The 13,408-nt window shown below is 34.8% G+C and overlaps 1 protein-coding gene across 1 annotated transcript; it reads left to right on the forward strand.

The window, feature by feature from the left end:
- Window positions 1-109: 109 nt before the first annotated feature.
- On the forward strand, window positions 110-10,566 carry LOC139696942 (DNA ligase 1-like). Its single transcript, XM_071595839.1, has 7 exons — window positions 110-384; window positions 565-802; window positions 890-988; window positions 3,514-3,775; window positions 5,748-5,916; window positions 6,805-6,943; window positions 8,011-10,566. The coding sequence occupies exons 1-7, from the start codon at window positions 211-213 to the stop codon at window positions 8,067-8,069; spliced, it is 1,140 nt and encodes a 379-aa protein (XP_071451940.1). The 5' UTR covers window positions 110-210; the 3' UTR covers window positions 8,070-10,566.
- The last annotated feature ends 2,842 nt before the right edge of the window (window positions 10,567-13,408 follow it).

Genomic DNA, 13,408 nt, shown 5'->3' on the forward strand with positions numbered 1-13,408 from the left:
GCATGCTGTCTGTCATATGATTATTCCATTCCATTGTCGAATATTGCCATACATTGTACTGAATAAGCAAAATTGCCTCGAGGGTCCACGAGTGAATACGTAGACAGCTACGTCACAGACGCGTCATCTGGTACTTAAAAGAGGGTAAAGAACATTATCCTACATTAGACGGCGAGAAAGGGAATTGCAATATATCCCTAGTACTCTACAATGGAACTAACAGATATCGTCCGTACACAATATGCCCTACCAATGGGAATAGTTGTTCTATGTTTGCTCCTACTATACGCTTTTGGTATCAAAAGGGCTGAAGAACCAGCATTTGATAAACTTTCGGCCGATGACCGCAAAACAGCTGGCAAGAGACGAAAGCTTAAGGACAAGGTAACTAGAAAAGATGTGAAAGAGCTTCTAAACCTTACTTATTTTTTTGCAGCATTGTGTTAATTGGATTTTCAGTTGATCAACTTTTATTGAAATTTGTTTACGTTCTGAAGATTCTCTTCACACACTCATTCTAGTTTTTGCGGTTCAGTTCAATGTAAAGTATCTTTTTCTTCCCAGAAATCCCAAGCAAATGGACATGTATCCGCTGAGAGTGCCTCAGAGAAGACCGGAGAGAAGAAACCCAAGTCTACTGTAGAAGCGAGTAATACCAAGGAACCTTCTGGCAAATCTTCTAATAAGATTGTTAAGAAAGATAAAAAGGAAAATAAAGTAGAGGAATTGAAAAACAAGAAAAATGAAAAGAATCTACGGAAGGTAAAACAAATTGAAGAGAAACCCGTTGACTTTGACGATGGTGAGTTGGCATGTTCAGTGATTCGCCCAACGCTTAAGGCAATGGATGAATATTATTAAGCTATTATTTTATTTCTTGGCGTCTCAGGTAAATGGGTTGAAGCTGTTTCCAGAAAGGAAAAGAAAAATCGTAAAAAAGAAGAACCATCTGCGGAAGAAGCTAAAGATATCATTTCAGACAAGCAAGGTACATATATGCAATACTTTCACATACCATTTGGTGGGTAATAATCAGGTATTATTTTTCCAGCGCAGTCGATGGAAAGTTTATAAACAGTACTCTTGTATTCTTTCTATTTGTCGGTTTGTCTCTTATCATTTAATTCAACTAATAAATCCATCGGTATTGTATGTGGATTGATTATTAACAATTTTGCCATATGTCGTGTCATAGCCAATTAACCTATGGTGTCCAGCTGTACTAGTACTGTATTTTATTTATTCATTCGAGCCTGGAAAATTATAACGAACCAATTTTGAGGGTTAAATATGTAATTTCTCCCTGAAAAGGAATACATTTATAGCACGCGAAAGTCTGAAAATTATTTGATATCATGCATTTAAATATGTGTATGGCAATAGACTTGACGATTTTAATCTCATTAGCGTGTCAATGTAGTAGTTCAGTGGGGTAAGCATATGGCTGCTGACTGGAGGGACCCTGTTTGAAATCCAGGCAATATTTCTAGATACTCCCAGCAAAAGCGAGATAGCTGATGCTGCTTGGAAACCGCATTTAGAACACGGGAATGAACTGAATCCTAAACTGTGGATTTCTGAATGTTGCATGTTGTAGAGCATTTCTCTCCAGTGCAGTTCTCACGGGGTAAAATGACCAGCTAGTCGGCATGCATATAAAAACCAATACCACTACTATTTCGATCCTCGCATATCAGCCTGACAGGCTTTCACTTATCACCTGTTTTTACCCACTTTGTCCCTAACTCAAATTTAATTATAATAACTCAATGAAACCAAGGTTGATTTTTGCATGTGATTGAAAGGGATTAATGAAATAAAAGTATCTCGTCTTTACAGATAGACATAAACATACACACAGTGAGTCATAAAACTTCCGTTTGTTAGAACTCCCGACTACGAGGGCGGTTCAATAAGTACCCGTGTTTGACGACTAAGGGCGTTCCTGAGGGAAGTTAATGTTATCATCGTATGCTGCCATCTATCAAACGACGGCGAAACAAATTTCAGACTGATTAAAGGGTTAGTTTGGATTTGGCAGTCATTTGAGTAAGAAGCGTTTCGTGATTTTCGGTAAGATGGAAAAAGAGCAGTATCGTTCGGTAATTCGCTTTTTGTTTTTGAATGGGAAGAAATGCAAGGAGATAAAAGAAAAGTTTGATGCTGTTTATGGGGACACTTCGCCATCTATGACCACAGTTAGATATTGGTTCAACGAATTTAAACGTGGGCGAACATCTGTTTTTGATGATGAGCGGCCAGGACGCCCGGCAGACGTGGTTACCGGGGAAATCGTTCAAAAAGTCCACGCCATGATTCTCGCTGATCGACGAACGAAAGTGCGCGAAGTAGCAGAGGCCGTGGGTGTGTCGACCGGAACGGCAATTAATATTTTACATGATAAGTTGGCGATGAAAAGATTGTCGGACCAATGGGTCGTAGTTGGTGAGTTTTGAAACTGAACATCTCATAACTCAGTTGCTTTTAAAAGTTATAGATCCGTTTACTCAAAGTCAGTGCTTACTCACACTTTTCTTATCTTCTCAACCATAGATACACATTTTATATCATTTCTATGGAGCTCTTAATCAATAAGCTGTTTAGTGAAATGTGCTGTTATTTTAGTTCCAGTTAGTATGATAGGTAAACTAACCCATATGGTATATGCATTCCCGTTATTTTGCAATTAAGTTCAATTGCAATATATTCAATTATGTGCACACAGTGAAATTAAGGTGGTTATTGTATTTTGCGGGTGAAATGGTAAAGGAATTGTTAACGTTTTTAAGTATTATAGCCAAAATGAAAAAGAATGATTGAAGAATTCCTCATCTAGAAGAAAATTCGTCATTAATACATAGCATATTCAAGGTTAACAAAAGAATTTTTCTAGTACAATTGGGAATCTATAGTGTGAATGTGGATCTTCTTTTATTACATGAGATTACTATCAATGCCCATGATACCATTTTCCTCTTTAGCAAAGTTCGTGGCCACGTCTTGGAACTCACTCTAATGCATGTTAACCCTAAGAATCATGTTGATAAGGGCTCTGTAGCAAGAAATCTGAAAGGTTGTGATAGTTTTTATTATTCATTAGGTTACTAAATTATATCTCCACATTATGAAAATCTGTGTTCTTTCTTCTCATGGTGGTGAACTTTGGTTGGTTACCATTTGGGAAACTCAAGGAACCTAATTACGAACTAAGGCTTATGAGGATTAGAGGCATATGGTTCACCAGGAGCATCAGGAAGCCTAAAGAAAACTGTAGGCTTTATTCTTAGTATAAATGGCCTGATTTAATGCTATTCCAAGTAATTAGTATTCAGAATATCCTCTACGATGCTTACATATTTTCTTTCATAAAATTATAATCTTTATCAGTGTTTCCTTTATTAAATGCCATTTCTCATAAATGTACATGGTGCATCAAAGCTTCATCAGATTTGGTAACATATTTTTTTTAAATTCATAATCCTGATGAACCTGTATGGTCACTGGTTTTTTTAGGATCTGCAAGTGATGATGGCAGCCCAGCCAAAAAGAAAAAGAAGCAGAAGAAAGAAAATAATTCAGCTCCAGCAAAGATAATAGCAGATGAGGAAGTTAAAGAAAAAAAGCCCGAAATAATTGAGCTCAAGGAGGAAAAGCAGGAGCAGGAGGAGGTTAAGGAAGACAAGAAAAAGAAGAAGAAGGAAACCAATAAGAAACTGCCAGCTACAGAGGAAAATATTGAAACTGGCGCCAAGGACAAAAAGGAAGAGGAGAATAGGTTGGTACTAATCAGGTTATTGTGTTTTCATTTCTGATTTTTTTAGTGTAAATGGAAATTCTTGTGCGGCTCGAGTAATATGTACATTGTAATCTATCAGCAGAATCAAAATCTCGTTATTTGTGCTATCTTTCTTTGGTGTGAATATTCCTAGTTACCATTTTTTTTGGTGAAACAATTGGTATAAAATTTTGGGAGGAGACTATTGTAGTGCCAAATAAGCAATTATTTTATTGAAATCAGGCTTAAGATGTTTGTAGGTGCATTCAGGAATGGAATATATTTTAGATTAACCTGCAATTTTAATATATTCTTGTCCCATAATGGTGAGACACAGTTAAATAGCGTGGGTAGTAATAATATTGGGGGAGATTGTGACTAGATATTCCCTTCTCTCACCTAACCTCTAGTGCAAGAAGAGAATTTGGTAATGAGTAAGATAGTATAAAGGAAAGTAGGAAGGACAAGAAACATTTCTAGGCTTCAGAAGACAATGGAAGAGATGCATTTAATCTAATCTAAATTTCTCATTGTCTAATGATTTAACTGTAAAATTGTGTTACAATTTTGCTCTTATGACCTAATTTATTTCAAATTATATTTGTGTTCATTAATTATAATGCAAACTATACTATACTATTAATCAAAAAGATTGTTACATGGCAGTGTAAAAACCTATGGAAACTTAAAACAGTATAGCCATGCCTTAGATAATATAAAGCACAGTTATCTGTGCTATTTCTTTTCAGTTGATTCTTGTCATTACTGTTGTAATGAATGGAGCAGCACCCACAGAATTCATCAGAAATGAGGGAAGTTGGAGCAGGAAGTGGTTTACTCTTAAGAATGGATTCAAGCTCAATCTACCGTACTGCTAGAAAGTTTTGAGTGGATACAGTGTGCGGCAACATAACTTCCTTTTTTGGAAGCGTTTTGCATTTGAAAAAAGGAAGTTATGTTGCCGCACCCTGCATAACACATGCTTCAGAATGATGTAACAAAAACATAATCATAACTTAATATAAGGTTTGGTGAGGTGAGGTTAAAATTCTGCTCCTAAATTGTATTGTCTCCAATGTTATTTTACTTTTTCCATTGAATGTTTGAAATGAAGTTACCATAAACTGGGTATTGTAGCTAACATTAACAAGGAATTGGTAATAATAACTAAGTCCTATTTTCATGATGGCATACATATTTATCAATGCACAAAACCATAGAGATAAAAAAGGCAAAGGATCACAAGGGAAGTGATATACTTTTGTGTGTAGAGACCTAAATGAAATGATTTTGATTGGGTCCCGCTAAAAAAAATAGACTAAATCCTATGCCAAATGTGGAACTTCTCACTTAAATTTCAGTTTTCAACTGTGAGATTTTTTTTAAAGTGGACTTAAATTCAATATCTTAGGTTAGCAAGGAAGTAGGGGTTATAGAATAGATATTTTGGATAGCATAAGCAAAGGTATCAATTATGAGGAGCTAAAGATAGCTTAAAAACATGGCATATGGAGCAATATTTGGGATGAAAGAGTCTAGAGAACTTTCAAGGTATTTCCAAAATTTGCGTGTGTAAAGTAAGCTATCTAATGATAAATTTTATTAAATAATTCATAAACCTCGATATGACATTTTGGTTAGACATCATAAAACAGGTATGGAAACAACTTTGGTACTGTATAATTTATGGCCACATTGTCATCAGTATTCAGTACTCAACATTCCAAAACTCTGATACTGGTTGGATCCCATTGGATGTAGATGCTAATATTTAAGATATTACTACTTTTAATGAGATTTGTGTAAAGAATCTCTCTGTATATTTTAGTAACTCCGTTTGGCACAAGGAATGGAAGGTGTACTGATTCTCTTTTGAATGTCTGTTGAATTGTACAGATGTTCACTTTTTTAACCAGTTTTTTTACAGATGCAGTTTTATTCAAATGCTCACTGATGGATGATATTTTTCAAGTCTTCAGCAACAGCAGCAGCTCATGACCATCCCAATGAAAGGTCAAAGTGAAACGAAAGACGAGGACGATTCTAAGGCAGATGGAAATACAAAACCTAAAAAGAAAAATAAGAAAAAGGCTGCCAACACTCCGGATGCTACAAGTGAAGTTGAGACTGCACCTGAAAAAGTAAGCAGTTGCTAAACAAGTACCATCCTGTGGTAATAAAGTGATTTTAAATTATATAAAATATGAAATAGAATAAATATTAAAATCATATTAAAGAAATAGTATTTGAAGATAATAATAGGATAAGTAGTAAACAATTTAATCCTTACTGGTTTTCCTTCCTTTTTGCTGCCAACATCTTTGCAATTTCACCTTCCCAAATCTTGTTTTCATATCCACCAATGAATGATCATTAAAGTAGCCCTTCCGAATGAATTGGAGGAATAGTTGAGGGAAGGTTCTCTAGAATCTTGTGACTACTTCCAAACAGTTAACAAATACTGTGAAATCTATGTTAAGTAAACAATGGTGTTAATCTTCATTTTCATGTTATTCCAGTGATGGTACAAAAAAATTGTGTTAAGTCCCTATACCAGCCAATTGTAATTCCCCAATATTTTCATTGTAAATACAGGTACAACACATAATTCAAAAAGTGAAGTTAAACCTTTCTTCCAAACCACTTTTGGAAGAAAGTGGTTTGGAAGAAATGGTAGCCTCTAAAATACAGGTCTCCTTCTACTCATATGACAGGAATATATTTTTCAGGTGATATTCTTAGTGAGAGCTACTTCAGTTTTATTTTCTTACATAAATGAAAAATGAAGTAGTTTTTTCATGATGTTGAAATATGATCATCCATTACTTATCATTTAAGCCACTTAATGGAGTTAACGATCTTCTGTATCAGTGGAATATGATTTAGATTAAGGGCAGCCCCTAAATAATGATGTGAAATACATTTTACGCAATCCTAATATTTGTAACAGTTTCGCCTTGGCATAATGATTAGACTCTAGCAGACTTATAAAAGTTTCCTTTTAAAAGTTCCCTTTGTTCATCTTAAAGGAACCAGTCAAAGAGCCAGTAAAGAAAGTGGAAGTTAAGGTGGACGCAGCACCAAAAATTGTTGAGCCACCTGTAAGTTCCACTAAGCCTGTGGAGTTTGTGGAAGATAACTCTAATGTTGTGTTTGATGAGTTGGGAGGTAAGTAATTTTTATTAATTTTCATTCTTGTGAATTTCTGTAGTTATCACTAGCTCTTCACCCTAAGTTTCCATTACCTTCTATCTTAGCTGTCTTTAACATTCAAACCCCTTGCTGAGCATGTTGAGCCTCAGTAGGAAACAATATCAAGGCACAATTCCTTCATTGGTAAATGTATATTCCAATGAGGATTATGTCTTCTGAAAATTTTAAAGTGATGTAGAAAAAACATCTTCAAAGGTGATATTACATCCCAAAAGCAGTGACCCTAATGCCAAAAATTGCATACATGAGGCCCCATACTTGGAAGATTTTACCTTCCAATTTGCCTAAATCACTGCACTGTCACAGATTCACCTGCTTATGGCTTCTGCTACACATACTCCTGTAGGGAATAGTGATTATGTATTATGGCTAAACATTAGATAGGGACTGCTAAACTATTTATTTTTTTATTTTTGCACTTACAACCGATTAAAATATCAAAAATCGGTATCTCAAGTTTAAATTTCAATAGTTTAGCAAAATATTTAATAGTTTAAAACATCAATGTACTTTAACTTTCTCTGTGCAATAGGGTAATAATATCTGTGAAATAATTTAAGATGCATCGCTGGGAATGTATAAAACCAAAGATTAGACCCCACTAGAGAGGAGGCCTGCTAAGGCAATGTAATGAGGGCTTCACTCACCATATTAGGATTGCCAATATTTTACATGCTAACGGGGTGAAGAAAAAAGTTGGCATTAAATTTAATTGTAATTATGCATGGTCTATCTCAAAGCCTAAATTTAATCCTTTATGGTTTTCCTTTCTTTTTGCTGCCAATATCTTAGTAATTTCACCTTCCCAAATCACGTGTTTATATCTGTTAATAAATGATCATTAAATTACCCCTTCTTAATGAAGAGGAGGAATAGCTGAGGAAAGATTCCCTAGAATCTTGTAACTAATTCTGATATAACAAATACTGTGAAATCTATGTTATTTCCAGCCATCCACAGATTTTACAATTTATTCTGTTCCTGCAGGTCTTTAATTTGTTTTGTCTTTTCATTCGTTTCAGACACTTGGAAAGAAGCAAGGCAACCCAAGAAAAGCAAGAAGAAAACTCGCAAAGAGTGATATCTCAATTACCTTGGATTTTTATGAAGTATTTTTGATTTACACCCTATTGTTTGGTCATTTTTGCAGCCCAGGAGCCATTGGGTCTTGTCAAAATTCACTCCAAATACCCCTATTTCGAAAACCTCTGTAGGATTTCGAAAGTTTGGCATAGCAATGGCAAAATATGCTGACCTTTGGTGTGGTTTGCAAGATTCCTTTGTTTGTCATAACCTCCTGCTAAACATCTCTGCTCTTGTGGCTAAAAAAAATGAAGGCAGCTTTTGCCAGAATGGGCCTACTTTGGTCTCTCTGATTGCATAACTGGCTTCAGTGCCGTCTTTTGATTAGATTTTCACTGAGACTATCATCTGGAAAAAAGTGTTCAAAGAAATAGTCTAAAATTAGTACCTGGAAGGGATTGTTTATGTGTACCTGCACATAGACAAGCTCAATCGACAAACTACATTGACAAATTCATATAATAATTGGTAAGGATTGAAAGTTTTCCATGTCACACACCAGAGGTTTAGTTTTATATGTAGCATGATGAGAGTAAAGCATTGCTTGTGGGTTCGCTACTTCAAGCAACATTCATTGTGATGTTTTCTGGTCAGCTAGTTCTTTCACCGGAAATGATTCACTTTGTGTTGCTGTCAAGGCAAAAAAAGGATGTCTTTTGGAGTGCAGTACGTCACCTGCCATTATTGTGGCCTGTGAGTGGTCTTATTCATGTGCACATATTGCTAGATTTCATCTCACCATGAATTGAAACATTTGTATACTACAAATATTCCCTGTGATTTTTAAAGAATAAGAAATGAAATCAGTTATTGTGGCTGTCAGGTGGAAATTTCCTTTACAAAGACATGCAGACAAGGGCCTCACTGGTGTGCTAATTTGAATAATGCCATGTATCACTGTGATTCCAAACTCTCACTTGAAATGTAGATGTCTTGGGATTGCGAGAAGGTGTTGACTGCCTTGTCATCCTGGTGTAATCAACTGGGGTGAAACTACTTCACAAGAGCATTATGGAAGATCGAAAAGGAATATTATAAATGAAATCACTTCTATTGAAGAAAAAAATGGTATATTTTTGTGAATATTGTTCTTGTTGTTGATGTATAGTTGTCTTCCACATCAATTTTTTTACATGAGTTTTAGCAGAATAGCATGCAAGCTACCATGTTTTCCAGTATATTTTACATAGCAAGGCCTAACTAGGATTTGAAAAGATTTTTTTTCTCTCTTTTATGTGACTGTGCACCTTCATTGTGTCACAGGAAATGGTTTTATGTTCATAAGGTATTGGTTGCTTTGTTTATGAGTTAATGGTTTATGTGAAACATTCTCTCTGATCCTTGGTCCTCCATAAATTTATCAATTAGATGTTGTCCACAGACATATTGACATTACTGGAACTCATGGTAATTTGTGTCTACAGGAGAGCTAATGACACTGGACAAAGGCATTGAATACAAATAAAATAAGCCACAAAGAAAATACAAATGAAGCCCTCCTTCCCATAGGAATGTTTCCTACCTGAATTAACAAAATGTGGATTTCATCCAATGGTTTGCTTGTTTTATACGTGTAAATGTATTATATAAATAAATGTATGGTTGTAAATTTTTGATCAATGAAAAGTAGGCATTAGATTGATTGTGAAATTTTCTGGAAATTTTAAATGGTCCTACATGTACCAACTGGTGGTGCAAATATTTCTTGGTTTACTCAATTTTACTGGCATATGTCACAATAATTTTTGTGAAACTAATGATGCCTCAGTTTTTGTGATTTCGTAGTTAATGTTCATTTTTTTATCTAACACGTAATTATTAGAATTACTTTTAGCTAAGGGATTGAGCTTTTTCCCCCAAAAAATCTGTGATCACCAGTCATGAATGTGTAAACTACTCAATGATTTGTTCCTTTTAAGCAATACATCTGTGTAGCATTTTGTGATTGATGCCCTCAATAATTAAGTTTGTTAATTATCGAGGTTAAACTTCGTTTTTTTTAGTAATTATTTATATTTTTCACTTTCCTTGGAATGGGTGCTAATATAAGAGGCATTATTTTCTTTACCTTAATTTTTTGTTGGATATGAAGAGTAAATTTTGTTGATTATTGTGTATATTACATTTATTTCGCCCAGATCTTCCTTGGGGGTAGAAGTGAATTTTTGCTATTAATTAGCAACTTTTTTTTATTATTGGGTTTTGGAAGTTATGAATCCTAAAAATTATATTGATGGACCTTATCCAAGGTTGAGAAAAGTGTTATTTTTACATTTTGATTTCTATGCACCTTGATTGTTATAAGATATTACCCATGCCTTAATTTTTATGCTTGCTGCAAGAAGGAATGAGACTAACACTCTTTTGATGCACCTTTTTGTCTAAACAAGAAGCAGAAGAATGTTTAAATATCTTCAATGTTATAGAACTCTTACATTGTTGGGACCAGATTTAAAACCTTGTACGTGTCATTCAAATAAAGGGATTTTGACTTATTAAGTTCTAATTAATTACCACCAATTTAACCATAGTTTATTTTTTTATTCCATAAAATTTCAGTTTGACACCCGGCGAATTTATTTTGAAATTAATGCATGATAAAAAAATCCAATGAAAGAATTTATTTGCATTGTACTAAAACTGATGACTAGATTTTTTTTTAATTAATGTGTTGTACTAATCAGTAAATATAATAATAAAATTGATAAATGGTAGGTACCTACCCAAGATATCCTTAGCCGAAAGAGAATATTGTGACTCGTAATTAACAGATTTACATTATGCACAACTATCAGGTGGTAATCTAAAATGAAGAAGTGGATATATCTATTGCTCTGCGTAAATGGATTCATCTTTTTTCATTTAAATCAACACTTTTACTCGAGAGAATTGTGTAAACCGCCAAAAAAATCTGTAAATGGCAATCAAACCAGTTTCATTTATTCTACCTCAATTTTCCCTACTCTAAATTTTGAGAGATTAAAAAACCTACCTTAAAACGGACCAAAATTGTTTATTCTTCATATCTTCTTAAGCCTGCTTGATAGCCTTCTGGAAAGTAAAATAATAAATATATTCACTGTAATCATGTACAAAATGTTAAGCATCACCATTGCCTACAGTCATCCTATTTAGACGAAAGTCTTGTTAACTGTGTGTTTTTGCTGATTCTACTCCCAGGTTTTAAGTCATTCTATGTGGTTTATTTTTAATTGAACTATTTGTAATTAATTTGATGATTTACCAGATAATTGTCTATGGCCCATTCAAGAACCACTTTTTGTTGGATAACGATTGCTTACTTAACCAGAGGTTTTAAGTGGATATATCAATGAGCAGAAGAATTGGCATTCATAAGTTGTTAATCCATGAACACAGTCCCTGCTCCATTAACCTAATTTGTCTTATAAAATTGGCCATAATCTTCCATATTCATGACTATTCTATAAAGAGGTTATCTTCAAGAAAAGCAGTCAAAATGGTTGCCACTTCTGCTCATTGAAATAACCTTCCCTAGCTTCCCTTCACTATGACAGTCCCTGATATCCCTACATCTAGCATTCCCCTCTTTTGATTCGTATTGCTTCAGATTCTTCAATCCCTTAATTTTTAGTCCTTAGCTGTAAAGAAAACTCCAACAATTCAAACCACATCCATCCATCATATTTCAACTACAACTTGTTAACCTACCTAACCATCTCCAGCACCCTAATCTTTTGCAAATCAGACCAGTTTACCATCTTCAATAACAAAGGATAGTCCAAAGATTCACAATGATAATTCCATAGGTATATGAAAACAGTTGGCAACATATCTTTAGGCACTCGAGGTATTATCAAAATCAATCCCTACTCTAGTGGTGAAAACATAGGTATTAATAAAGAACATAAGTAGGAGAACCTCTTGCTGACATGAAGCTAAAGTAAATACCCTTTAAACTCTTAAGAACAATAATTCCAATCAAAAACAATTTTGCAAAAATTCATTTAATGCTCCAGGAAGTCCCTCCATTCCAGGCTCTATGATTTCAAGATGTATGCAAACCAATTACCATCACAGATATCCCTTGAGGAAATAGGGAGAGAGTACACTGGCAGCTGTCTCGAAGAGAAGTCATTAAAATGGTTTGAGTCATTGAGCTGAGTGCAGCAGGTAATGATGAGCAAATTCGAGAGATCCACTCACACTAATCTATTAGAGCTGCTCCAAAGGATAAAAACTGGATATCTAAACAGCATCCAGCTGCCAGAGATTATTGATGAGGATATCTTTTTCAGGTTCCAGTTACATATTGGGCGGGCAGATATAAGAAGCCATCCTAATGGTTCAGGAGGTGAAAAAAGGGTTAACATATCAAAAGAGCAAGGCCATGAAATATCAGTCAAAGGAGCAGTAAAAAGTGCTCAGTTTGGACTGTGCTGAAGTCTGGGAGCAAATTCCTGCATCCTTACTGAGTCACAAAGGTGCATCTTAAAGACAATGATGATATGGAGAAGGCGAGTCATCATGAGGGTCCCATTCACACTTTATCTGTTGCTAAGAACATGAAGCCATAGAGGATGAGCTGTCATTATCTAGTGTGGATGATTAGCTGGATGACCATGCAGGACTGACTGTAAGGGTATGCATTATGTGACTGTATGTCAGCTGTTTGGAAGGAGATTTGTCTTTTGGTTGGTATGAGCTATTTGGAGAGAGAAAGAGAATGATGAGAGCCTTCCAAGAATGTAAAATCTGATCTCAAATTGATGAATTCCAGTAATAACATTCTTATTAATGGCTTACATATGGTTTCAGAATGGAATGACTTTTATTTCTCTCGGCAAACAGCTTCAAGTCTCAATTATCATAACAAAATCCCACCAATTTCACAGGCCTGTAAATCATTATTTTGGTATCCATGCTCTGATGCTGAATTAAGGTATATCATCCAAAAACTAGGCAACAAGTTAACCTCAGGCTTAGATGGCAGTCCAATTTTAATGTTTTAAAAATCTTGCCTAGCAATTAAACAGCCTTCACTTTTCTTGAATACCTTCGATCTGAAGAGTTCCCTGCTCCACTCAAAGTAGCCCAAGTCACACCCCTACAGGTATATAATGGTAATGAACTACATGTGAGTTCATTTAGGATTATTTCTTAATTAAAGCAATTATGTAAAATGTTTTAGGCAATTTTTTTATAATCAGCAAATAACCTGCTTGAAAGCTGACAATTTCCTATCCACCTCTCAACATTGCCTTGGGAAATCAAGATCTATTTCCACTGCCTCATATCAAGTTGTCAATCAAATATTGTCTGATCTGGACAATAGATCTGATTTAAGAGGATAGTGAT

This window comes from Hetaerina americana, unplaced genomic scaffold (genome assembly GCF_022747635.1).
Source record: "Hetaerina americana unplaced genomic scaffold, ioHetAmer1.1.p SCAF_7, whole genome shotgun sequence".
In the NCBI taxonomy this organism is placed as follows: domain Eukaryota; kingdom Metazoa; phylum Arthropoda; class Insecta; order Odonata; family Calopterygidae; genus Hetaerina; species Hetaerina americana.

Excerpts from the sequence above, each read along its gene's own strand:
- LOC139696942 (XM_071595839.1), top strand. The coding sequence starts at position 211 with ATGGAACTAACAGATATCGTCCGTACACAATATGCCCTACCAATGGGA. Across the intron at positions 3,776-5,747 it reads AAAAAGGAAGAGGAGAATAG|TCTTCAGCAACAGCAGCAGC; the intron begins GTTGGTACTAAT and ends ATATTTTTCAAG. Across the intron at positions 5,917-6,804 it reads TTGAGACTGCACCTGAAAAA|GAACCAGTCAAAGAGCCAGT; the intron begins GTAAGCAGTTGC and ends TTCATCTTAAAG.